The sequence below is a fragment of the Macaca fascicularis genome, chromosome 1 (assembly GCF_037993035.2).
Source record: "Macaca fascicularis isolate 582-1 chromosome 1, T2T-MFA8v1.1".
Classification (NCBI taxonomy): domain Eukaryota; kingdom Metazoa; phylum Chordata; class Mammalia; order Primates; family Cercopithecidae; genus Macaca; species Macaca fascicularis.
Window position 1 is genome coordinate 207,432,389 of NC_088375.1, and position 26,045 is coordinate 207,458,433.

A 26,045-nucleotide genomic window follows, 5' to 3' on the forward strand; every position below is an offset into this window, starting at 1 on the left:
CCAGTTTTTCTAAAACTTGGGTGTGTGGGGGAGGCTGACACCCTTCCCGCTCCTCTGAAAGGCAGTTGCCTAACAGAAAGGTCCTCTGCTGCTCACTGCCCTGTGTCCCCAGTGCCCAGCCCCTGAGGAAGGGAAGGCATGCTGACAGGGTCCAAGTGATCCATGTCCAGTGGCTCTGGTGACAGCAGTCTGAAGTCAACTGGCTGTGAGAACTCGAGTAAGGCCAGTCCCGATCTGGTCCTCAGTGATGGAGAAAAGCCCCTCTTAACCTCCAATTCAATGATCCTGAAAGAACAGGTGCTTCAGGGGTGCGAAAACTGCACTTTTGGAGGGGGCCTTTGGGAAGGCCGTGCTGGGGACTCAGGTCTGGAGGGTGACAGACCTGACCTCCCGTAACCTGGGGAGGAGGAAGGTGGGGGCGGGTGGGCCTGGGATCTGAGGGCGCCTCCTCGCTGCGGGCAGCTGGCTTGGGGCTGGGGCGTGACTGTCTCCCCGCCACCACCACCGCCCGCCCGCCGCGACTGCAATAAGAGAAGTCCGAGGCGGCTTCCTCCTCCCTGCCCAGCAGGGGCGGCGGTCAGAAGCGGGCAGCACCCCAGTTCTCCCCGCACGCCGGCACTCGCGGCTGCTGGAGCCCCGGCTGGCTCGCTCCGGGGCCAGGCAGAATTTGGCTCCAGGTAAGAGACCGCGTCGGGTGGGGGCTGGGCAGGTCAGGCAGTGCCCTCCCCCTCGGGGCTCTGGGGAGAGGACTGGGGGTGGAGGGGAAGAGAAGCCTGAACATGGGTGTGGGGGGACACCTGAGCAAGGTGACAGCCAAAGGGACCCCAGCCCGAAAAGGCCTAAGGAGTAAAACTGGCGACCTGGAGAGCAAGGCTGATAAACCTGGGGGAGAGGGCGGAGGGGAGCACCGGGGAAGCCGACCAAAGGGACCCCAAAAAGGTCTAGTGGGTAGAATGGAGGGGACTTACGAGAGTTTAGGAAGGGGGGCTAAGACAGGCGGGGGAGAAGGACTAAGGGGAACCCCAGGAGGGTCTGTGGGAGAAACTGGAGGGATCGTGAGAGTGGGACTTCGGGGAGAAGCCGACGGGTCTGATGGGTCCGGGAGAAGGGAAATGGGTGGGGGTGCTGGAGGGAACAGGTGAGGAAGCTGGCGGGAAGAGGGTCGAGGAGAACGATCTCTGGAGGACGGAGAACCTGAGGTGCAATTGCGGGTCCAGGAAGTTCCCCTTTTCCGAGCCGGCCGAAGTCGGGGTGAAGCCCACAACCCGCAGGGTAACGTAGGCGGCCGCGACCCTCCCGGCCCGCCCTTGCGGTGGGTTCCGGGCTGCAGGGGACTCCTTCCCGGTGCGCAAGGCGTGGGTCCCCTCTTCCTGGGGAAGTCCCCGCCCTCAGCAGGGACTGGCCTCTCCGGGCGCCCCCTCCGCGCCCGCGGCGGTCTCGGCCCGCGCTCCCCGCGGGATCCGGGAATTGCTGCCTCCCCGACGGAAATCCTGCCTTTGACCGCCAGTGCCCGCAGGGGCTGCCTCCATGGCAACGCGAGGGCGGGCCGCACTGGGCCGCCGCGGGGCTCCTGGCGGGGGCAGCCCCCTTTGCTCTCCACCTTCGCCCCCTTTTTGAATCCTCGGTCTGGTGGGGGGGGGGGGGCTTCCCGACTTAGGAGGGCGCGATGCCGCTGTGTTTAGGGATCCTGAGTTGGAGGATCTGCTGTTTGAGAGACCTGGGTTCTTAGCAAGACTGGGCCCTTAATTGCTGTGTGACTGTAGACAAGTTACGGGGCTTCTCTGGGCCTCCTTTTCCTCATCTGAACTATGGGGAGAAATTATCCTCGTGTCCACCCTTCCCCCACGAGGATCAGGTGTAGAAAGCAGTATTTGCTGAGTGTCCTGAAGGGTTAAGGGCTATCCCTGACTCAGCGAGCCTCCCCTTCACTATCTCAAAAGCATGCAGAGGAGACCAGCCTGGGCAGCACAGGGAGACCCCCGTCCTGTCTCTACAAAAAAATATAGTTAGCCGGAAGGCCAGAAGTGGTGGCACCTGCCTATAGTCCTAGCTACTGCAGAGGCTGAGGCTGGAGGATCGCTGGAATCCACGAGTTCAAGGCTGCAGTGAGAGCTCCTGGGTGAGAGAGTGAGATTTTGTCTGTAAAAAACAGCAACAAAAAGCATGGATGAGGCCGGGGGCGGTGGCTCAAGCCTGTAATCCCAGCACTTTGGGAGGCCGAGACGGGCGGATCACGAGGTCAGGAGATCGAGACCATCCTGGCTAACCTGGTGAAACCCCGTCTCTACTAAAAAAATACAAAAAACTAGCTGGACGAGGCGGGGGCCTGTAGTCCCAGCTACTGGGGGGGGTGCGGGGGGCTGAGGCAGGAGAATGGCGTGGACCCGGGAGGCGGAGCTTGCAGTGAGCTGAGATCCGGCCACTGCACTCCAGCCTGGGCGACAGAGTGAGACTCCGTCTCAAAAAAAACAAAAACAAAAACAAAAAAACAGCAACAAAAAGCATGGATGAGGACCAGACAGCCCTGCTCTCACTGACAGGGCCTCCAGGGACCAGCGCTCAGTTGACATCTAAATAAACAGTCTATGGCTCTGATGAGGGCCCACACTGGGGAGGTCAGCAGAGTTGAAATCTGTCTCGCACCCTCTCTGGTGCCGCACCCAGTTGGCCACACCTCGGGTGTGTACTCTCAAGGACCCTGACGTCCTCAGCATCCTTCCGACTGTGGTGGTGATGGGAGAGCAGGACCCTGGTCCCACTTCACAGATGGGAAGATGGAGATTTGGGAGTTGGCAACCTGCAGGGCCAACAGTAGGGACCAGAAGTCCAGGACATCTCGTCTCTGATGTAGCCTGAGCTGAGGCCTGAATCCTTACCTCATCCAGACCAAGTTTCATGTCCCCACCAGGGAGGAGGGTGTGGGATTCCAGGGCTTCATGACCACTTCCCGTTCCAGTGAGTCGGTGCTCCCATGCCCTCCTCCAGTGAGGGTGTGAGTGTTTGTATGTTTTGGTCTCTGAGTGAATGAGCATGAACCCTTGAGCACACAGGTGGATGTTCGGGTGTTCTCTGCAGCCACCTGGAGCTGATGTGGCAAAGGAAGTGGCCAGACCTCAGGAGGCTGAGTAGGGAACCCCAGAGCTGGAGAAGTAGGGGCAGGGCTTTTCCCACGGGGAGCAGACTGGGCTGACCTAAGGTGGGAAAAGGCAGGATGTCCTCCTCACCGCCCCCCTCCCCTGAGGAACCGGGGACGGGGCTTCCTGTCTGGTCACACTGAAATCTAGACTCCCATCCCTCGCCTGCCCCTGGACACCCCCATGGCTCCCATCTCCTGAAAATCCTGAGTCCCAGGACAGATGGCACCTAAAGAGCTGTGTTTTAGAGGCTGGTGGGTGGTTTTCAGCAACAGGTGGAAAACAGCTTTTACCCACAAGAAGTGGAAAAAACTGCTGATGGCTTCGGGACCACATGGAGGGTAAAGGCTACCCCCAAACACCCCCTGCACACACCTGGCCTCACCATGGTGGTGGTGGAGTCACACAGGGTTGGGTGGGCATGTCTTCTTCAGGAGGCAGTTTCGAGGCCACAAGAAAAGATCGTGTGAGATGAAAGGTGGTTAATGAAGGCCAAGCACAGTGGCTCACACTTGTAATCCCAACACTTTAGGAGGCCGAGGTGGGTGGATCACCTGAGGTCAGAAGTTCAAGAACAGCCTGGCTATCATGACGAAACCCCGTCTCTACTAAAAATACAAAAATACAAAATTTTAGCTGTGCATGGTGGCGCATGCCTGTAATCCCAGCTACTTAGGAGGCTGAGGCAGGAGAATTGCTTGAACCCGGAAGACGGAGGTTGCAGTGAACCGAGATTGAATCATTGCACTCCAACTTTGGCGACAGAATGAGACACTGTTTCAAAAAAAAAAAAAAGGCCGGGCGCGGTGGCTCAAGCCTGTAATCCCAGCACTTTGGGAGGCCGAGACGGGCGGATCACGAGGTCAGGAGATCGAGACCATCCTGGCTAACCCGGTGAAACCCCGTCTCTAGTAAAAAATACAAAAAAATAGCCGGGCGAGGTGGCGGGTGCCTGTAGTCCCAGCTACTCGGGAGGCTGAGGCAGGAGAATGGCGTAAACCCGGGAGGCGGAGCTTGCAGTGAGCCGAGATCCGGCCACTGCACTCCAGTCTCGGCGACAGAGCAAGACTCCGTCTCAAAAAAAAAAAAAAAGAAGAAGAGAAAGAAAGAGAGAGAGAAAGGAAAGAGAGAGAAAGAGAGAGAGAGAAAGAAAGAAAGAGAGAAAGAGAGAGAGAGAAAGAAAAAGAAAAAGAGAAAGAAAGAAAGAAAAGAGAAAAAGAAGGAAAGAAAGAAGGAAGGAAGGAAAGAAAGAAAGAAAGAAAGAAAGAAAGAAAGAAAGAAAGAAAGAAGGAAGGAAAGAAAGAGTTAATGAGCAGTGGGGGTCTCAGCGAGAGAAATGGGGATTCAGCAAAGGCGCTGGGGTTCAGCAGGGTGAAGGGTCTCTATGAGAGGACTGGGGATGAGGGATGGAAGCCCGGTCTGGGGGACAGAGCTAGTGAGAGATGCGGCACAGTGGGATGGGAGTCACCTGCTCCCTGCTCCTCCAACCCTGGCCTGCCCCCGGTCAGCCCAGAGCCCAGAGGAGAAGCCGGAACTCTTGCAGGATGGTGGTTTCCTGCCCCTGCCCAAAGTCCCAGTTCCCTTTTGGTGAAATCCCCCAGGCAGCTGGGCCAGCTCAGCCCTCTCACCTCACCCTGGGAACTTCTGTTTCTTCTCAGCCCTGCCCAGTCCTGTACCCTCTGGTCCCATACCATCATTGCCATGGAGGACCTTTCTCAAGGGAAAGGAGGGAAGTGAAAGTTCACTGGGCACTTACTGTATGTCTGATGCTTTCAAGGATGAGAACCCATTTGATGCTGAGAAGCAACCCCAGGAGGTGGACATTTGTATTCTCATTTTATAGGCAAAGATGCTGCCGCTCAGGGAGATAAACTGACTTGCCCAATGCCTTAAGTCAGTTGTCAGGCAGGCTAGAATGTGAGCCTAAATCTGCCTCTAGATCCCACAGACACTTGGTGAGGGTTGCGGGGGCAGGACATCCTGTGTCTACATCAAAGAACTGGCATAGCGTTGGGAAGTATGGGCCTCGAAAAAGAATGGGTGAACCTGGGGTTCCTATGTCCAGCAGTAGGGATGGGTGGGAGGCAGGGTCCCTGCCTGCTGGGTGACCAGCTGCCATATGACAGGGGTGGTGTGTTCGACCGGAAGTATGACATTCACTAGTTAGGAACAGGATGATCTCCTGCTCAGGCTTTGGAGAACACAGCCATGGGGGAGGGAGCAGAACTCTGGACTTGAATTAATAGTCCTGACTTTGAATCCCCTGTCTGACTGTGTGATCTTGGGAAAGTAACTTCTCCCTATGCAAAAGAAAGGGTGGAGTTGTAAATGGTCCCTGGGGGCCATTCTGGTTTTGGTTATTGGTCACACTTGGCCACTGCACATTGGGCAAGAGCCACATGTCATGAAGCCCTCACAACAACTGCTCAGAAGGTGCAGATGCAGCAACTAAGGCTCAGAGGCTTATGTCAAAGATCCAAGGTCACAGAGCTACTGAAGAATGGAGCTGGGGAGGGCCACAGGGCAGATGTTGAAGTGGGGAGCACTATGGTCCAGGGTTGGACCTTAGTTTGATACTTGTAAACCTGATTTTGACCCTGATGGGGATCTCGGAGCCAACTCCTGTAAACCAGATGTTCAAGAGACATATTTATAAACAGAACTAAGTGCCCAGAAGGATGCTGTGGCTACTTTCTGAGCTGCCGCCTTTCTGGTGTTAGCAGGCAGCCAAGTTCAGTGCTGAGAAAAGAGAGACCTGGCTTCTTCAGATTCAGTGACTTCCTGAGAAAATCTGGGCAGATATGGCTCACTCTCTCTCTCTCCCGCACCCCTCCCTCCCCCAACCTGCGCCCTGCCTGCTGGATCAAGGATTCAGAGCATGAGGCACAGGGCTCAGAACACTAGGTGCTCCTTAAGAGACACACGTTATTGCAGGGATGTCCAATCTTTTGGCTTCCCTGGGCCACACTGGAAGAAGAAAAATTGTTTTGAACCACACATAAAATACACTAACACTAATGATAGCTGATGGACTTAAAAAAATTGCAAAACAGGCCGGGTGCAGTGGCTCATGCCTGTAATCCCAGCACTTTGGGAGGCCGAGGCAGGCAGATCATGAGGTCAGGAGATCGAGACCACCCTGGCTAACATGGTAAAACCCCGTCTCTACTAAAATTAGCCGGGCATGTTGGTAGCACACCTGTAGTCCCAGCTACTTAGGAGGCTGAGGCAGGAGAATCACTTGAACCCAGGAGGCAGAGGTTGCAGTGAGCCAAGATCATGCCACTGCACTTCAGCCTGGGCAACATAGTGAGACCCTGTCTCAAAAAAAAAAATCTCCAAAAAAAAAAAAATCTCATAATGTTTTAAGAAAGTTTATTCATATGTGTTGGGCCACATTCAAAGCTGTCCTGGGCCGCATCTGGCCCATGTACTGTGGGTTGGACAAGCTTGCATTATTGCTTCTACTAGGATTGCAGAATGGACCAGTGGTTACAGTGGTTTTTGGCAACAAATTGATCAGCATTGCATTTTATCATCCTTTAGTCACAGTGTAATCTTGGGCAAGTTACTTAACATCTCTGTGCCTCAGTTTCTTTTTTTTTTTTTTTTTTTTTTTTTGAGACGGAGTCTCGCTCTGTCGCCCAGGCTGGAGTGCAGTGGCCAGATCTCAGCTCACTGCAAGCTCTGCCTCCCGGGTTCCCGCCATTCTCCTGCCTCAGCCTCCCGAGTAGCTGGGACCACAGGCGCCGCCACCTCGCCCGGCTAATTTTTTGTGTTTTTAGTAGAGACGGGGTTTCGCTGTGTTAGCCAGGATGGTCTCGATCTCCTGACCTTGTGATCCACCCGTCTCGGCCTCCCAAAGTGCTGGGATTACAGGCTTGAGCCACCGCGCCCGGCCCTCTGTGCCTCAGTTTCTTCATCTGTAAAATAAGGGCAGTCATAAACCCACCTCATAGGTTCACTAGACAAGACCATGACTGGGAATTGCTTGGCAAGATGCTAGTCACTATTTAATAAATTAGCACATTTTTACTGCCACCCAGATTTCTAGGAAGTCAAATTACTCTCCAAAGGATTGGTGGCACATAGAGATCAGAGTAAGAGGAGGATGACGAGTCCTAGGGCTATTTTTATGTAGATGCCTGAGCAGAGTGAACCCAATCTGCTCTCCCTCCGAGGTCTTTTCCCCTCCTTGTCTCTTTAGCTCTCTCTCTCTTTCTTTTCATCTCCGCCTCTCTCTGTTTCTGTCTCTTTCTGTCTCTCGGTTACTCTTTCTCCTTAATTCTCGTTTCTGCCTCTGTCTCTTTGTCTCTGTTTCTTGCTGGCAGTGTGTGCTGGAGCCAGCTAGTTACTGGCTCAGGGGAGTTCATTCTGCGCATCTCTTCCACCCCAGCTTTCAGGAACTCACTCTGGTAGCTTTAAATCAGCCATGGTGGGAATATTTACACCATGGAAATCAGAAAATGCGACAGATCAGGGCTTTTTTAATTTTTTTGAGAGTCAGTTTGCCAGCCTACCACGCTGTATTTCTCTGTCTCTGGCTCGTCCTTCTGTCTCTCTTTCTGTCTCTCTAACTGTCTCTGGCTCTTTCTCTTTATCTCCCTGTATCTCTCAAACTCTGCCTCTCTCTCTCTCTCTCTCTCTCTCTCTCTCTGCCTCTCCTTTTTCTATCTTTCCCCATCTCTTTCTTTCCTCTGACAAAACAGCATGAACATGGCTACATGCAGTGTGGCCCCTCACTGCCTTGGGCCATGCAGATGCCATACCCTGTGCCCTACATCCCCTGACCCCTCAGCATACTGGTCCCCAGAGAGCCAGGCCTGGCCAGGGCTTTGGTCTGTATCGAGTCTGGAAGTGGTAAGACTTAAGAACTGCCTACCTCTGCCTGCTGACAACACTGTCAGCCGTGCCAGGGCTCTTCCTGAGCCCACAGAGCTTCCTTCTCAGATGCTGATAGTCTCTCCCTTCCAGCCATACTGGGCATGCAGAATTCAGGGATCCCCTTGGTCTGATGTAGATATGTTGTGGCAATATATACGTGGGTATTATTGGAAGTGGCAACATTGTATCTGTGTGTGAACATGAGAGATTGTATAAGTCTATGTTCTATAGAGGAGAGCTCTATGTGGGTCTGTGTCACCGGAGAGAGCTGTGTATATCTGTGTGTGTGTGTCTGTGTGTGTGTGAGTGTGTGTGTCCCTATGTGGGGGGCAGGGGGACAGTGTGGGGGCATCTGCATTTGTGCATGCCAGCAGGAATGGCTGCATCTGTCTGTATCTGTGATGGGCAATGGAGAGAAGTACTTGAAAGCTCAGATTCTGGAGCCAAACACCAGGATGCATCATATCTGTGGCCGCCTTTTTTGAGACAGAGTTTCACTACTTTGCCCAGGCTGGAGTGCAGTGGCATGATCATAGCTCACTGCAGCCTCTACCTCCTGATCTTAAGCGGTCCTCCTGCCTCAGCCTCTCGAGGCACGTGCCACCATGCCAAGCTAATTTTTGGAGGTTTTTTTTTTTTTTCTTATCGAGACGGAGCTTCACTATCGCTCAGGCTGGAGTGCAGTGACAGGCGTAAGCCACCGTGCATGGCCAATTTTTGCATTTTTTATAGAGCTGGAATTTGCCATATTGCCCAGGCTGGTCTCGAATTCTTGTGCCCAAGCAAACCTCTTGCCTTGGCCTCCCAAAGTTCTGGGATTATAGACATGAGCCACTGTGACTAGCCAACCCTGGGCAGATTTCCAAACCTCTCTGTGCCTCAGTTGCCTCATCAATAATAATAATACTTAGGCCAGGTGCAGTGGCTCACACGTGTAATCCCAACACTTTGGGGGGCCAAGGTGGGTGGATCACTTGAGGTCAGGAGTTCAAGACCAGCCCGGCCAACATGGTGAAACCACTGTCTCTACTACAAATACAGAAATTAGCCTGGCATGGTGGTGGGCGCCTGTAATCCCAGTTACTCGGGAGGCTGAGGCAGGAGAATGGCTTGAACCCAGGAGGCGGAGGTTGCAGTGAGCCAAAATCATGCCATTACACTCCAGCCTGGGTGACAAGAGCGAAATTCCCTCTCAAAATAAATAAATTAATAATAATTATACTTAAATCATAGGGTTGTGTGGATAAAATGAGATAATATAGGTAAAGTGCTTAATGCAGTGGCCAGCACATAGTAAGTGCTATAAATTCTATATTTGCTATTCTTGTATAGAAGATGTGTGTGTGTGTGTGTGCACATGCGTGTGCATACGCATCTATGTGAAGACGGATGAGGGCTGGACGTGTGTGTATATGGGGTGTGTGTACACTGAAAGATGTTTGTGCTAAGAATCTGCAGAGTAGCCTGAGACTGCATGAGGCAGCTGAGGTAGCGTGCCATCTGAGAAGGGGCTGAAGGGCTGTGTGGATCTGGGTATCAGCACGGTGCACCATTTGAGGTGTGTGTGTGTCTTCCTGTGAGAAGGCTTTATTCTCACCCTTGGTTTTTCTGTTTTCTTTTTAAAATAGAGACAGGGTCTTACTCTCTCTCCCAGGCTAGAGTGCAGTGGTACAATCACAGCTCCTGCAGCCTCAAACTCCTAGGCTTAAGCAATCCTCCCACCTCAGCCTCCCGAGTAGCTGGGACTGTAGGTGGGTGCCAGCAGGACTGGCTAATTAAAAAAATTTCTGTTTTGTAGAGACAGGGTGTCCCTATGTTGCTCAGGCTGGTCTCAAGCTCCTGGGCTGAAGCAATCGTCCTGCCTTGGCCTCCCAAAGTCCTGGGATAGCAGGTGTGAGCCACTGTGCCCGGCCTCACCCTCGTTTTTGTATCAGCCTCATTTCTGTTGTCACCAGTCCCTGAAATCCCTCCCCTTGGGCCCTGGATGGCTTCCAATCCTCCACCTCTATTTTCTGCCCTGGCTCTGACTAGCCCTGTAGCATCCTGGGGCCTTTTAGACACAGTGGTTTCATCCCAGGGAGGGGTCCCAGGGCACAGGTCTCAGGCAGGGCCCAGTGAACAGGGGCTATTTTAGGGCAGGCTTCTCACCACAGCCCGCCCCACAGTTCACCACATGGGTGTGAGGCCCCTACCCCCACCCAACACACACATGAGAGCACACTTACAGCAAAGGGTGAGAGGGGCAGGTGGGGCTAGGGTGGAGACCAAAGCACTGATGTGACGGAACCATCGGCCAGGCAACTGGACCTGGTGGATCCAGGAAGACTTCCTGGAAGAGGTGAGTGGTGCTAGGAAGGAAGGACAGGACCCAGAGAGAAGAGGAAGAGAATATCTGTAATGGTAACTGGACTGGGGATCAAGAGGAGAAGCTGGTGGGTCCTTGCTTCTAGGACCTTGGGGCCCCTCTGGGGCAAATCAGGGTTCACTGGATTGGCCCCACCCTCAACTCTCCATTCTTCTCACATCTTAGGAAACCAAGCCTTCTCACCAGTCAGTTCCTCTCTGAGTGTTGCAATGGCAGAGTTTCTGGCAGGGTGTGGGGGACCCTTGCTCAATGACCTCCTGCCCTGTTGCTCAGAGGATACAGCTGCCAGAAAAGAGTTGGCTCATTGTGGGCCTTCCCAAGGGACTCTGGTGGCCCCAACTTCTGACGTGGTCCTTTCCCTGCTATGGGGATAGGGGCAGAGCTCCGGAGGCAGGTATCCACTGTCACTCAGCCACCACATGGAACCCTAGGGTGGCTGGGAGCACAGCAGGGTTCAGAAGAAGGACTGTTTTTTGTTTGTTTGTTTGTTGTTTTTTGAGATAGAGTCTTGCTCTGTCACCCAGGCTGGAGTGCAGTGGTGCGATCTCGGCTCACTGCAACCTCTGCCTCCCGGGTTCAAGTGATTCTGCTGCCTCAGCCTCCCGAGTACCTGGGACTACAGGCGCCCACCATCACGTCTGGCTAATTTTTGCATTTTTAGTAGAGATGGGGTTTCACCATATTGACCAGGCTGGTTTCGAACTCCTGACCTTGTGATCCACCCACCTCGGTCTCCCAAAGTGCTGGGATTACTGGCATGAACCACCGCGCCCGGCCAGAAGAACTGGTTTTTAGGAGAAGGTGACTGGGGACTATGAGGGAGCTGAGCATGGCTTGATAGAAATCCTGTTAGAGAGATGATTATAATGTACAAAATCATGCGTGTCTGAGTGTGTGTGTCTGTTAACCTGGCAGGCACCACATGTATATGTGCATGTGTCTGTGTGTGTGTTATTGTGAGCTTGGGCTTGTTAGAGCCTCTGTTGGCGTGTGACGGTGTTGGCATGCACACTCATGCAAATGCATGCTGTGAGTGTTGTTGCGAGACTGTGCTGGTGTGTCCCGTGAGTATGAGTGTGAAAGAGAGCTGGTGTGGGTGGTGTGCCCTGTGTGACAGTGGTTGTGTAAGTGTGCCAGGGGTGATAGGAAGGAAACTGAAGGCAGAAGTCATGCTGGGGCAGAGCCCAGGCCTTCTGGCTTCCTGAAGAGGGCAGGAGCTGGGCAGCTGCTGACAGAAACATTGGCAGAGCCTTCATCTTCCTTGTCCTTCTGTCTCACCCTCAGGTCTCTGACCCCTCCCAAGGATCATGCCGCAGCCCCACTGACCCAGGAGTAGGGGCCTAAGGGGTGAGTGGGGTGGACTGAGGGCTTTCAGGGTCACGAAACAGGGTGGGGGTGGCCTTCCTGAACCCCACAACTCCTCACAGCCCCTTCCTCCTATAAGGACCCTGTTGCTAGGTAACAGATGGGGGAGCCAGAATGAGGCAGCTTGAGAGGCTGGAGACTGGACCCATGACAGGAAATGGCCTTGATCCCCCTCTGCAGTGACTCTCCAGGTGCAGACACACAGCCTCACACACACTCACACATAAACATGCGCAGATATATAGACATACACGCAGAGATACATCCAGAGACAGGCACACTGCTCCCACACAGAGCTACGTGCACATTCCTAGACACACAGACACAGAGACACCCACTCACACAGACAGGCACACATAGACTCACACAGAAGCACATACACACAAACACGGTCTTACAGACATACACACATGCAGCCAAACACATACATAGAGACTTTTACACACTGTCACATACACACAAACCTGCACACACAGACACACAGACATCCATAAAGAGCTGCACACACACGCATACCCACACAGGCAAACTCACCCATACTTAGAGACACACAAAGACACACATGTACAAGCACACTGAAAGAGTCACAGAAACACAACATATCAAAGCATTAGGACCCAACCTGAGCAATATAGCAAGACTTTGTCTCTACTAAAAATCGAACAAATTAGCCAGGGGTGGTGGCACGCACCTGGAGTCCCAGTTCTTGGGAGGCTGAGACCAGAGGATCACTTGAGCCCAGGAGATCAAGGCTGCCGCAAGCTGTGATTGTGCCACTGCACTCCAGCCTGGGCAATAGAGTGAGAGCTTGTCTCAAAACAAAACAAAACAAAACAAAACAAAAAACAAAGCAATAGGAGGCAAAAATATACAAATAAGCATAGCAATATCCCAATGTAGAAAGCCAGCCCCGGAGACATAGACACGAGCCAATGGAAAGAGAAGCACTGAGCGGGGACATACTGTGAGGCAGACTGAACGGTACAGTAGGTGGCCCGGCTCCGTTTTTTTCCCTTAGAGGGAGGACCCCAATCTAGGCCCAAGAGAGAAAGCCATGTGCCTGTATGAGCGTATGAGCATGTGCGTACACGTGTGTGCACAGAGTGATGCACCTGGCAGGGGCCCTTGAGTGAGGCATGCCCCATTCTGTAGCAGGGAACCTGGAATGGGCTGTGTGTACTGCAAGAAATTGGAGCCGGCGGCCACGGCCAAAGAGGATGCCGGCCTGGAAGGGGACTTCAGGAGCTACGGGGCAGCAGACCACTATGGGCCTGACCCCACTAAGGCCCAGCCTGCATCATCATTTGTCCACATCCCCAACTACAGCAACTTCTCCTCTCAGGCCATCAACCCTGGCTTCCTTGATGGTGGCACCATCAGGGGTGTGTCAGGTGAGTCCAGGGGGCTGGAGTCAGGTGCTGCCTGGATCCTGGGAGAAACTGAGGGAAGAAGAGGAGATGCGGACTCGCCCTTAGGAGCCTCCAGTAGGATGTGGCAGACACAACCCCGCTTTCAAGATCACACAGGCTGAGGGAGTCTGTACAGCCCTACCGTCAGAAACCACAGTCTGCAGGGGAGGGTCAGGAAGCTCTACTCCCAGGCTGAGAGGGGCATGACCCTGTGACAGATGCAAGTGACAAAGAGAAACGTCTTGCCCTTTTAGGAGCCACTTCCCAGATGGGAAGTCTTCTTGGTGGGGAAGAGGAGGAGTGGGCAACAAGGGGATCCTCCGTGGTGGGAGGAATGGGCTTGAAGTTGTGTGTCCTAAGCTGTGGAGACCAAATCTGAAATTCCTTAGACTCCAAAGGCCTTTGGGAGCCGGGGCACTAGAGGAGTGGGGAGGTGCAGCGCCTGGCTGGGGAACAGGAATTTGGGGGTGCAGCCCCCTTGGTGCTTCTGCCCCATGCCCTACCCTGCTGAGTAGCCCTGACTCTGCAGGGATTGGAGTGACCCTGTTCATCGCCCTGTATGACTATGAGGCTCGAACTGAGGATGACCTCACCTTCACCAAGGGCGAGAAGTTCCACATCCTGAACAATACGTAAGTGACCAGGCCACCTAGTCAGAACATTGTCTGGGCTGGAAGCAGGACCCAGACAGGAATCCCGCCTGGTCCCTAGCCTCAGAATGCTCCAGCCTAGTTGCGAACACATATACATAAAAATAAAAACCCTGGATGATTGCAACTGTGTGCTGGGGTGGGGTGGGGGGTGGGGTGGGGGGTGGGTGGGCAGGTGTTGGGCCACTGCAACCGGCCTGGAGAAGGTGATTTTTTAAGCTGAGGCTATAAAAATGAGATAGACGGCCAGGTGCGGTGGCTCACGCCTGTAATCCCAGCAGTTTGGGAGGCCAAGGCGGGTGGAACACCTGAGGTCAGGAGTTCAAGACCAGCCTGGCCAGCATGGTGAAACCCAGTCTCTACTAAAAACACAAAAATTAGCTGGGCCTGGTGGTGTGCACCTGTAATCCCAGCTACATGGGAGGCTGAGGCAGGAGAATCACTTGAACCCGAGAGGTGGCTGCAGTGAACCGAGATCGCGCCACTGCACTCCAGCCTGGGCAACAGAGCAAGACTCCATCTCAAAAAAATAAATAAATACTTAAAAAATAAAAAATAAGAGGGAGGAAAAAAGGAAGAGAGTGACAGAGAATGAGAATAAATGATAACTTCTGAAAACCACAAAGTGGTTCACCTTAGGTGGTTCATAAAATACGGGATGCAGAATGGGAGAGAACAGAAGTTAGAGAGGTAGGCAGAGGCAGATTCTGTCAGGCTTTTTTTTTTTTTTTTTTTTTTTGAGTTGGAGTCTCACTCTCTCTCCCAGGCTGGAGTGCAGTGGTGCAATCTCAACTTGCTGTAACCCCCGCCTCCTGGGTTCAAGTGATCCTGGGACTACAGGCAGGAGCCATTACGCCTGGCTAATTTTTTGTATTTTTAGTAAAGATGGGGTTTCACGATGTTGGCCAGGCTGGTCTCGAACTCCTGACCTCAGGAGATCCACCTGCCTCGGCCTCCCAAAGTGCTGGAATTACAGGCATGAGCCACCACACCCGGCCTCTGCCAGGCTTTTTAAGCCACGTTGAGAAGTCTAGATTTTATCCAGAAGGAAATCTGTAGCCATTTTCTGTGGGGAAGTGACCTAGTCAGCTGTCCACTGTATTCCCAATCCCCAGCCCAGCCCAGCTGAGGAGCCCATGGAAGAAGCTAAGAGGCCCAAGTGCCCCCGAGCTTATTCCTTCTGCAGGGACAAGCCCTCCCAGGGAAGCTGCAGTGGCTGGGGCAGAGCAGACAAAAGACCTGGTGGTGGTGGGGTGTCCAAGATGGGGGGTTGGCAGGATTCATCTCTGCAGTCCTGTGTGGCTCCACCTGGCCCCAGGGTGCCTTGGGGGCTGGGGGTGCTGCTGACCATGCCCTGTTCTGTGCCTACAGTGAAGGTGACTGGTGGGAGGCTCGGTCTCTCAGCTCCGGACAAACTGGCTACATTCCCAGCAACTATGTGGCCCCTGTTGACTCCATCCAGGCTGAAGAGTAAGTGAGGATTGCGGCAAGGCCAGCCCTATGGACAGGACCCTGGAGTCCAGACTCCAAGGCCACCTCTTGGACAAGTCATTGCTCCAGTCTGAGCCTGTCTCCTTATCTAATAATTTTGTAAGGTCATTGTGAGAATAAAAGAAGATTATACTGATAATAATAGTAGTAGATAATACTTACAGAGCATGTACTATGTTCTGGGCACTATTGAAAGTACTGTCTGTGTATTAATAGGGTTAGAAACTACTATTACCCTATTTTACAAATGAGGAAGTTGAGGCACAGAGAAAGTAAATATCCTGTGCGAGTTCACACGGCTAGTGAGTGGTGGAGCTGATGTATGAACCCAGATAGTTAAACTGCATTTGCTCAGCATTATACATATTGCCTCCCAGTAAAAACAACAGTGTGTGAGCTTTAAAAAATTGTAAAGTGCTGGCCGGGCGCGGTGGCTCAAGCCTGTAATCCCAGCACTTTGGGAGGCCGAGACGGGCGGATCACGAGGTCAGGAGATCGAGACCATCCTGGCTAACACGGTGAAACCCCATCTCTACTAAAAAGTACAAAACACTAGCCGGGCGAGGTGGCGGGCACCTGTAGTCCCAGCTACTCGGGAGGCTGAGCCAGGAGAATGGCGTAAACCCGGGAGGCGGAGCTTGCAGTGAGCAGAGATCCGGCCACCGCACTCCAGCCTGGGTGACAGAGCGAGACTCCGTCTCAAAAAAAAAAAAAAAAAAAAAGGCCGGGCGCGGTGGCTCAAGCCTGTAATCCCAGCACTTTGGGAGGCCGAGACGGGCGGATCACGAGGTCAGGAGATCGAGACCATCCTGGGTAACACAGTGAAACCCCGTCTCTACTAAAAATACAAAAACTTAGCCGGGCGAGGTGGCAGGCGCCTGTAGTCCCAGCTACTCGGGAGGCTGAGGCAGGAGAATGGCGTGAACCCGGGAGGCGGAGCTTGCAGTGAGCTGAGATCCGGCCACTGCACTCCAGCCTGGGTGATAGAGTGAGACTCCGTCTCAAAAAAAAAAAAAAAAAAAAAAAAAAAAAAAAAAAAAATTGTAAAGTGCTGAACAAGTGCAAGGGAGCATTACTAGGAATTAATTCTATTAAGGAGACAAGAATTTTTCTTTTCTTTTCTTTTCTTTTTTTTTTTTTTTTTGAGACAGGGTCTTACTCTGTCGCCCAGGCTAGAGTATAGTGTAGTGACACAATCACAGCTCACTGCAGCTTTGACCTCCCTGGCTCAGATGATTCTTTCACCACGCCTAGGTAATTTTTGTATTTTTAGTAGAGATAGTGTTTCGCAATGTTGCCCAGGCTGGTCTTGAACTCCCGAGCTCAAGCGATCCACCCATCTTGGCCTCCCAAAGTTCAGGGATTACGGGCATGAGCCACCGAGGCCTGGCCCAAGAGGCAGGAATTTACCATTCATTGAATGCCTTTATATACTTGAGCAAGTATACTACAGCAAGTATTTACCACCTTGGTTCATTTAACTCTCACAATAACACTGTTGATATTATTAGTTTTTTAAGAGACAAGGGCGTGCTCTGTTGCCCAGGCTGGGGTATAGTGACATGATTTTAGGTCACTTCAGCCTCAAACTCCTGAGCTCAAGTGATCCTCCCACCTCAGCCTCCTGAGTAGTTGATACTACGGGTGTGTGCCACCATGCCTGGCTAATTTTTATATATATTTTTTTTTATAGAAGCAGAATCTTGCTATGTTGCTCAGGCTGATCTCAAACGTCTGAGCTCAAGCAATCCTCTCACCTTGGCCTCCCAAAGTGCTGGGATTTCAGGCATAAGTCACCATGCCTGGCCTTGATATTATTATTTTAGACAGAGTCTTGCTCTGTTGCCCAGGCTGGAGGGCAGTGGCTTAATCTTGGCTCACTGCAACTTTCACCTCCTGAGTTCAAGCAATTCTCCTGCCTCAGCCTTCCAAGTACCTGGGACTACAGGTGCACGCCACCACACCTGGCTAATTTTTGTTAATTTTAGTAGAGACGGGGTTTCACCATGTTGGCCAGGCTGGTCTCAAACTCCTGACCTCAAGTGATCTTCCTGCCTCAGACTCCCGAAGTGCTGCGATTACAGGTGTGAGCCACCATGTCCAGCCCCTTGTTATTATTATTGTCCCCATTTTACAGATGAGGAAACTGAGGCTCATAAAGCTTTTAAAAAGCTATCCTCACAAATGTCATACATATATGAGAAAAGAAGGGATTGAAGAGACTGCAAAGTGAGAATCCAGGACTCTGTGATTGATTTGGGTTATGGGGAGTGGGAGGAATCAAGGGTGACTCAAAGTCTCCTTAAGGAGCTGGGTGGATGATGGCACCATTTGCTAAGGCAGGGAACACAGGAGCAGGTATAGGTTCATGAGTTCTAGCGGGTACTTGTTGGATTGTGGTTTGTGGAGAGGAACATCCATGTGGAGGAGGCTGCCAGCAATTCGATTAGGTTGTGCTTTGTATGGCAGGCAACCAGCCCATGCTAATCCATGCCCCTGAATCAGCCCAAAGGAAGGGGCACCTTTTCCTAATTGGCACTAAGACTCCTCAGTTTGTTTGCTATGGTCCTTGCAGAGGTCACAGTGGGCTAGGGCAGAAATGTGGAACTCATGAGAGTAAAGATGATCATTAAAGCTAAATAGGAGGGGGCCAGGGGCAGTGATGCATGCATGCAATCCCATCACTTTGGGAGGCTGAGGTGGGTGGATCACCTGAGGTTAGGAGTTCAAGACCAGCCTGGCCAACGTGGTGAAACCTTATTTCTACTAAAAATACAAAAATTAGCTGGGTGTAGTGGCAGGCAACTGTAGTCCCAGCTACTCAGAAGGCTGAGGCAAGAGAATCACTTGAACCTGGGAGGTGGAGGTTGCAGTGAGCCAAGATGGAGCCACTGCACTCCATCCTGGGTAACACAGTGAGATTCAGTCTCAAAAAAAATTAATTAATTAAAAAATTTTTAAAAAGCTATATAAAGGGTTAAGGAAGAGAGCAGAGAGTGAAAAAGATTGGCTCTGGGACCCCACTTTGGGGAAAGCTGCCCTCGAAGGAGAAGGAGCCACTGGAGAAGTGAGGAAATCCAGACCAGGCCAAGTCAGAAGAACCAAGAGAGCGCAGAAGCTTCAGGAAACTAGAGAGGGCGTGTCACAGGCTGCCACTGGATTTGGCAGTGGGGGTGACCTTGGTGAGAGATTTCTCTGTGTGAGGGTGGGAGGCGGAGGCCAGACAGCAGAACCTGGGAGGCAGTGGGAGGTGAGGAAGTGGAGACCCAAGTGCGAAGCACTTTTTCAAGTAAAGGGAAGGCGAGAAGATACAGCAGAATGTTGATGGCAAGATGGAACTTAGAATAGTTTCCTTTGGGGAAGGGAGAAATGTGGGCATGTTTGGAGGTTGTTGGAATGGAGAGGCTGCATGCAGGTGGAGGCTGCTGGCAGGAAGTGGGTATGACTGAGCAGGAACGGGTGGGCATCGCTGAACAGGAGTGGGTGGGCGAGGTTCAGAGGTCAAGTGCAGTGAGGCCCAAGTCTGGGGAGGTGGTAGGAGGCATGAAGGAGAGGAGGGACAATGATGCAGAGGACAGGAGGTTTGTGGGGAGCTTCATGCTTGTGTCCACATCTTGGAGCCAGTGTCACCAAGCGCTGAGAGGTGCTCAGTGCAGTGTTGTGGTTACGGGTAGTGTGGTTAGGAGCACAGGCCCTAAAGCAGACAGCCTGGGTTCCTGTTCTATCAACTGCAGTCCTGACTGTCTAATGGGGGTGAACAATGGTAGCTATCTCACAACGTTGTTAGGAGAATTAAGTAAATACATACATGTATTAAGGCAGACCCTAGCATGAAATACGTGCTGTTATTATTATACTGATTATTAAGGAAGTAGCTAATGTCATGCTTGTGGGAGGGGGGAGGGCTTTGAAAAAACTTGACAATGTGTCCTGTCTATACAGTCCTTCAACACTTCCTCCGTCCCCCTCCCGCCTGCCCTCTTGGACACACCACTTGCCAGTGCTTTCTCCTGTTTCCTGAACTGTGCCTAGTACCCAGGGGTGGACTGAATTACCCAGGGGCAGACTGACTTTCCCAGGGTCCACTAAGACTTCCATCACCCTTGGTTTGAAAACACGAGGCTCCTTTAATTCAACCCAAGATGGCCACAGGCCAGTTTCATGATCATCTGAGTCTTCTATGGCACCTGTGGTCATGTCAGCTTCCCCATTGTACCTGCACAGTTGGTTTAGGGCTACAGTTCAATCCCGGAAAGAATCACCCAGGGAGAGGAGTGATTGAGGCCTGAGGTTGAAGTTTAGACTTAGGACAACATCCAAGTCTAAGAGAGTGCAAGAAGAGCAGGAGCTGGGGCGGGAGCAGCCAGAGAGAAGAGAAGCAGGAGACCGTGTTGCTCTGGAGGCCAAAGGAGGAAAGGATTTGGAAGTGGGGGTGGGAGAAGGATCTGAGTGATCTGATTACTGGAGTGGTGAAAAAAGAACTAGGGTGAGGGGCAGAGGATTTTAGGTAGATCTCATTAGCCAGCCTGTGGACAGGTCACTTTCCCTCTCTGAGCCTCAACTTCCTCATCTGTAAAATGAGTGCACAGAGGGGCTAGAGTGAGATGAACTGAGGGTCCATGGCACCCTGATGACTGGGATTGAAGCAATTTTAATTCAAGAGAAACCTAACGAGAAGAGATGCTAACCTTTGCTGGGCACCTACTGTGTGCCAGGCATTTTACATTCCCCTTCTCTGTGATCCTCCCAGCCAGGCTGTGAAGCAGGTGTACCAGCCCCATTGTACACATGGGGAAAATGGAGTATTGACTTGTGAAGTGACTGCGCAGGAGGCTGAGGTGAGGATTGAGCAGAGCACACCTGACTCTTGCCTGCCTTTCCCAACAGGTGGTACTTTGGAAAGATTGGGAGAAAGGATGCAGAGAGGCAGCTGCTCTCACCAGGCAACCCCCAGGGGGCCTTTCTCATTCGGGAAAGCGAGACCACCAAAGGTAGGGGTGGTGCCATGCGCCAAGGTGACTGGGAGGCCCAACCATTGGGGTAGGGCTAGGAGCGGTAGGGTGCTTGGGTCAAGGCCAAGACTGGGACCAGGTCCTAGGGATGCTGCTGTCGGGCCTCTCCCAGCTCCCAGACTAGGGGAGAGGAGAACAGCAGATCCAAAGTGATCCTTCTCCACAGGTGCCTACTCCCTGTCCATCCGGGACTGGGATCAGACCAGAGGCGATCATGTGAAGCATTACAAGATTCGCAAGCTGGACATGGGTGGCTACTACATCACCACGCGGGTTCAGTTCAACTCGGTGCAGGAGCTGGTGCAGCACTACATGGGTGAGGGCAGGGGCCTCAGATCCCTGAACCAACCCACTGAAGAATTGTCCAGATGGGGAGACTGAGGCCCAGAGAAGGGAAGGGTCTACCAAGCAGTATTGGCCAGACCAAAACCAGAACCCAAGGAGTGGTCTCCTAGGCCAGGAGCTTTTGTGAGCTTCTGGAGGAAAGCAGTCCATCACCACGCAGCACCTCCTAATAACTGAGCAAGGCATTGGTCAGTTTCTTGCCTCAAGGCCTCAATTTGTGGAAACTTGATGGAATGTTTGTGCCACCTGAATGCCCCACCAAGGCACCAGGACTGCCCTGTGGGCAGACAGGGAGCCATCATCACAGGGCCCTGAGCAGGGGGTGACAGAGACTGGTCTCACTTTTGTGAGAAACTCTGGCTGCTGGTGGAGCTTGGATGCCAGGGGACAAGGCAGAATGAGGGGTCCATCAGAAGGCAGGGGCCGTTGTTGATGGTGAGACTAAATTGGCGGCAGTGGAGTAAAGACGAAGCAGATGATTTTGAAGCTGGGTAGGAGGCAGAATAGGCCTGACTTGGTGGAGAATTGGCTGTGGGGGTGAAGGCAAGGCAGGAGTCAATGCCCACGTTTCTGCCTTGATTGGTTATGCCAAGGATGAAGTCCATGGAAGACCATGCGCCTCATGTCCACACCTTTGCCTGGAATCCCCAACCCCATGTCCACCTGTGAGAATCCCACCTTATCCTTCAAGGCCCAGCTGGAGGCTACCTCCTATGGGAAGGCCCCCAGGCCTTACAAAAGGCTTACAGGGATCATCTCTCCCTCTGGGTGCCACTCCCTTCCTTGGGCACCAACATGTTCCCCTATTCAGTGGGTCGAGTTGCCTTTCTTCCTGGCCTGTGACCTCATTTGGGGCCTAGTTCCTTATAATTGATCTTAGGGTCTGGCACCAGGCTGGTATAGGATAAGGAGTGGAGGGGGGTGTCCTGGCCCTCCTGTGACTACCCCATGACCCCTCCCCTAGAGGTGAATGACGGGCTGTGCAACCTGCTCACCGCGCCCTGCACCATCATGAAGCCGCAGACGCTGGGCCTGGCCAAGGACGCCTGGGAGATCAGCCGCAGCTCCATCACGCTGGAGCGCCGGCTGGGCACCGGCTGCTTTGGGGATGTGTGGCTGGGTACGGAGCTCCCGGGGGCCGGGGCGAGGGCCTGGGATCGGGGGAGAGGGTCCTGACAAGACAGCCTCTGAGCAGGCACGTGGAACGGCAGCACTAAGGTGGCGGTGAAGACGCTGAAGCCAGGCACCATGTCCCCGAAGGCCTTCCTGGCGGAGGCGCAGGTCATGAAGCTGCTGCGGCACGACAAGCTGGTGCAGCTGTACGCCGTCGTGTCGGAGGAGCCCATATACATCGTGACCGAGTTCATGTGTCACGGTTCGGAGGCGGAGCCTGGTCGGGCGGGATTCGGGAGGAAGTTAAGAGGGGAGTTTTCAGGCGTGGGACCTGGGACGCGATCTGTGAAGGACGAGGGACAATGGGTAGAGTCCCACTAAAGGACCAGGTGTGTAAAACGACTGGAGCGCTGGGGTGTGAGCCGGGCCGAGTGAGACCACTACGGATCTGGGGCTGGGGGCGGCGCCTCTGGTGTTGGGGGTGTGGGGTTTGGGCTAACGAAGGCAGAATCGGGAATGAGGGAGGGTCTGGGGCGGAGTATGAGTGGGTCGTGTCCAGGGCACCAAGGAACAGAAGAAATGAGATGTGGGCAGAGTCCGTGTCTGGCAGCAAGGCCAGCGCGAGACAAGTGAGGGGTTGAGGTACCCGCGGGGTCCTAAGTGAGGGGCGGGTCCAGGTGGGCAGGGATGGAGGGGCGGGGCCAAGCGAGAGGAGGAGGGGCTGGGGCCAGGGCTAGGGCTGACGTTCTGGCTTCCTCTTCCCAGGCAGCTTGCTGGATTTCCTCAAGAACCCGGAGGGCCAGGATTTGAGGCTGCCCCAGTTGGTGGACATGGCAGCCCAGGTAACTGGGCCAGCAGCCTTTACCTCCCGGACCTCCTACCTATTAACTGTTCCCAAATTCTCTGTCCCTTCAAACGCCTGGGAGGGCGGCCCCGCCCACTGCATCAGTTGTGCCTCCAGCTGTGCCTGAGAGGTACTGCCTCTCTTTCTGGGCCTCAGTCTCCCCCTCTGGAAAGTGGGTTTTTCAAATGGTCCCTCACCCCTCACACAGGCCACGGTGCTGTGAGTCCACATGAGCTCCCATCTCTCCACACTTTGGCCCCCCAGGTAGCTGAGGGCATGGCCTACATGGAACGCATGAACTACATTCACCGCGACCTGAGGGCAGCCAACATCCTGGTCGGGGAGCGGCTGGTGTGCAAGATCGCAGACTTCGGCTTGGCCCGTCTCATCAAGGACGATGAGTACAACCCCTGCCAAGGTGCCCTGCCTCACCCCACCTTCCAAGAGCTCCCCATGCAGCAAGGGACTTCCATGGGGCCCCACACACTCAGGAACCCTTCTTCACCCCAGGTCACCCGAGTCACCCCCATCCTGATGTAGTATGAGAGGCAATTCTGGGCTCAAATCCCAGGTCAGCCACTTACCAGCCATGTGGCCTTGGGCAAGTCACCTGACCTCCGGAAGCTGCCTTTTCTCTTCTGTAAAGTGAAAATATTCAGATAACAGCAAATCAGCAGATGTTTACCAGGCACCTGCTATGTGACAGGCACAGCTATAATTCTTAAATGAAAGACAATGACGTTCAACAGTGGGAATTCTGTAGCCAGAATGCCTGAGTGTGGATCCTAGCCAGGTATTAACCCTGTGATCTGGGCAAGTTACCTAACTAATCAGTGCCTCTTTTCCCTCACCTGTAAAATGAGTCTCTATCTCATGGAGGTTTTGTGAGGGTCAAATGAGTTAATGCATGCATATCACTTAAAACAGTGTCTGGCACACAGGAAAGGCTAGCCAAGTATTGGCTGTTATTAGGGTGAGAATTATTGCAATGTTTGGAACGTGCCCATCACTATACTAGACACATAGTAGGTGTTGACTAGATACCAAGTCCTTTCTACTATGCCCAGAGACCCTTGTGCTCAGGATCCCCAAGATCCTCATCCCTAAAGTCCCCATTCTCTCTCTCTCTTTTTTTTTTTTTTTTTGAGACAGAGTCTCACTGTCACCCAGGCTGGAGTGCAGCGGTGCGATTTCAGGTTATTGCAACCTCCACCTCCTGGGTTGAGGCGGTTCTTCTGCTGCAGCCTCCCTAGTAGCTGGGATTACAGGCACCTGCCACCACGCCCAGCTAATTTTTGTATTTTTAGTAGAGACGGGGTTTCGCCATCTTGGCCAGGCTGGTCTCAAACTCCTGACCTCAAGTGATCCCCCTGCCTTGGCCTCCCAAAGTGCTAGGATTACAGATGTGAGCCACTGTGCTCAGACCCCATTCTCTTAATCCAGCTGTTTCCAGGGACCCCCTCACTAACTTTCCCTGCTCCCCCATCCTCTCCAGGGTCCAAGTTCCCCATCAGGTGGACAGCCCCAGAAGCTGCCCTCTTTGGCAGATTCACCATCAAGTCAGATGTGTGGTCCTTTGGGATCCTGCTCACTGAACTCATCACCAAGGGCCGAATCCCCTACCCAGGTTTGCCCCACCAGGGGTAGGGCTGGGGTGGGGGATGGTCACGGGGAAGGGCTTCTTCCTGGCTGTCCCTTTGACTAACAGAGCCCCATCCTTCAGGCATGAGTAAACGGGAAGTGTTGGAACAGGTGGAGCAGGGCTACCACATGCCATGCCCTCCAGGCTGCCCAGCGTCCCTGTATGAGGCCATGGAACAGACCTGGCGTCTGGACCCGGAGGAGAGGCCCACCTTCGAGTACCTGCAGTCTTTCCTGGAGGACTACTTCACCTCCACCGAACCACAGTACCAGCCCGGGGATCAGACATAGCCTGTCTGGGCATCAACCACCTCTCTGGCGGTGACCACCAGTCCTTGCCAATCCCCAGAGCTCTTTTTCCAAAGTCCGCAGGCTGGCTTAGAAGCCCATAGAGTCCGAGCATCTCCGAGGAGGCGGGCTGCTCTGACACCACCTAGGGCAACTCACTCACTTTACAGATGGGGCAAAAGGAGGCCCAGAGCTGATCCCTCATCCGCTCTGGCCCCAAGCACTATTTCTTCCTTTCCCACTTAGGCCCCTACATGCCTCTAGCCTTTCTCACTCCACCCCCACCCAAAGTGCTCAGACCTTGTCTAGTTATTTATAAAACTGTATGTACCTCCCTCACTTCTCTCCTATCACTGCTTTCCTACTCTCCTTTTATCCCACTCCAGTCCAGGTGCCAAGAATTTCCCTTCTACCCTCAATTCTCTTGTGTCTGTAAGTTACAAAGTCAGGAAAAGTCTTGGTTGGACCCCTTTCCTACCGGGTGGATGCAGTGCTCCAGGACTGGGGTCTGGGCCCAGGTTTGAGGGAGAAGGTTGTGGAGCGCTTCCCACCTCTCTGAATAGTGTGTATGCGTTAGTTTACTGATTCTGTAAATAAGTAAAATGACAATATGAATCCTCAAGCCATGAAATACTCTTGAACTTTCCTTTGGGAGGGAGGATGGTCAATGGGAGGTGAACGGACAGATTTGGCCACAGGCAGCAGCAGGGGAAGCTGAGAGAGGGCCCTAATGCCTACCAAGCATGGGGCATCCAAGGTGTGGAGTTTTAGAACACCCAGAGTCCCACTGCCCATCTGCTTGTGAGTTTAGAAGACAAGCAACTGGCCAGGCGAGGTGGCTCAAGCCTGTAATCCCAGCACTTTGGGAGGCCGAGGCAGGCGGATCACGAGGTCAGGCGATCGAGACCATCCTGGCTAACATGGTGAAAACCCATCTCTACTAAAAATACAAAAAAAAAAAAAAAATAGACGGGCGTGGTGGCGGGCACCTGTAGTCCCAGCTGCTCGGGAGACTGAGGCAGGAGAATGGCATGAACCTGGGAGGTAGAGCTTGCAGTGAGCCAAGATTGCGCCACTGCACTCCAGCCTGGGCGACAGAGCAAGACTCTGTCTCAAAAAAAAAAAAAAAAAGGCAAGCAACTGAAGATACATTAAAATTAAAATGTCCCCTTCGTTACTGATGTGGCCTTCAATCTGTGTACAATAGGTTTGCTAATTCTTTATCTGAGTTCGTCGGATTTGGCATTCATCACAGGCGCAGTGAGACAACCTTAGGCCTCCTTTGCCACGGCAAGGAGGAAGACCACAGCGGAACTTCTGGAGCTGTCAGATTCTCCAAAAGAGGACAGAAGAGAGGGGAGGAGAGAGGAGAGGCCTGAGGGTTAGTCTAACTCACTGTATCTCACTAGGGGAGTTTTGCCCCCAAGGGAGCTTTTGGAGAGGTTTAGAGGCAGTTTGGTTTGTTTGGCTCCTACAGGTAGGGATCAGGGATGCTGAACAACCT

At 53.0% G+C, this 26,045-nt stretch overlaps 1 protein-coding gene across 10 annotated transcripts; it reads left to right on the plus strand.

The window, feature by feature from the left end:
- Positions 1 to 579: 579 nt before the first annotated feature.
- Positions 580 to 25,163, plus strand: FGR (FGR proto-oncogene, Src family tyrosine kinase). 10 transcript variants are annotated; one of them, XR_012423720.1, is made up of 14 exons: positions 580 to 677; positions 11,045 to 11,184; positions 11,668 to 11,730; positions 12,901 to 13,139; positions 13,687 to 13,789; positions 15,179 to 15,277; positions 20,186 to 20,289; positions 20,477 to 20,626; positions 21,620 to 21,775; positions 21,851 to 22,157; positions 22,534 to 22,610; positions 22,877 to 23,030; positions 24,108 to 24,239; positions 24,336 to 25,163. XR_012423720.1 is itself a non-coding variant. In XM_065526668.1 (14 exons), the coding sequence occupies exons 4-14, from the start codon at positions 12,914 to 12,916 to the stop codon at positions 24,542 to 24,544; spliced, it is 1,590 nt and encodes a 529-aa protein (XP_065382740.1). In that variant the 5' UTR covers positions 580 to 677; positions 11,045 to 11,184; positions 11,668 to 11,730; positions 12,901 to 12,913; the 3' UTR covers positions 24,545 to 25,163. The 10 variants fall into 10 exon arrangements, 7 of the variants coding, with proteins under 7 accessions (XP_065382740.1, XP_005544320.1, XP_045232762.1 ...); XM_065526668.1 differs by having other exon boundaries at positions 21,851 to 22,030; XR_012423711.1 differs by lacking the exon at positions 11,045 to 11,184.
- Positions 25,164 to 26,045: the final 882 nt, after the last annotated feature.

Bases quoted from the DNA above. Each gene is read 5' to 3' on its own strand.
- FGR (XM_065526668.1), top strand. From the start codon at position 12,914: ATGGGCTGTGTGTACTGCAAGAAATTGGAGCCGGCGGCCACGGCCAAA. The intron at 22,031-22,533 runs GTTCGGAGGCGG...TCCTCTTCCCAG, and splicing joins GACCGAGTTCATGTGTCACG to GCAGCTTGCTGGATTTCCTC. The intron at 23,031-24,107 runs GTGCCCTGCCTC...CATCCTCTCCAG, and splicing joins TGAGTACAACCCCTGCCAAG to GGTCCAAGTTCCCCATCAGG.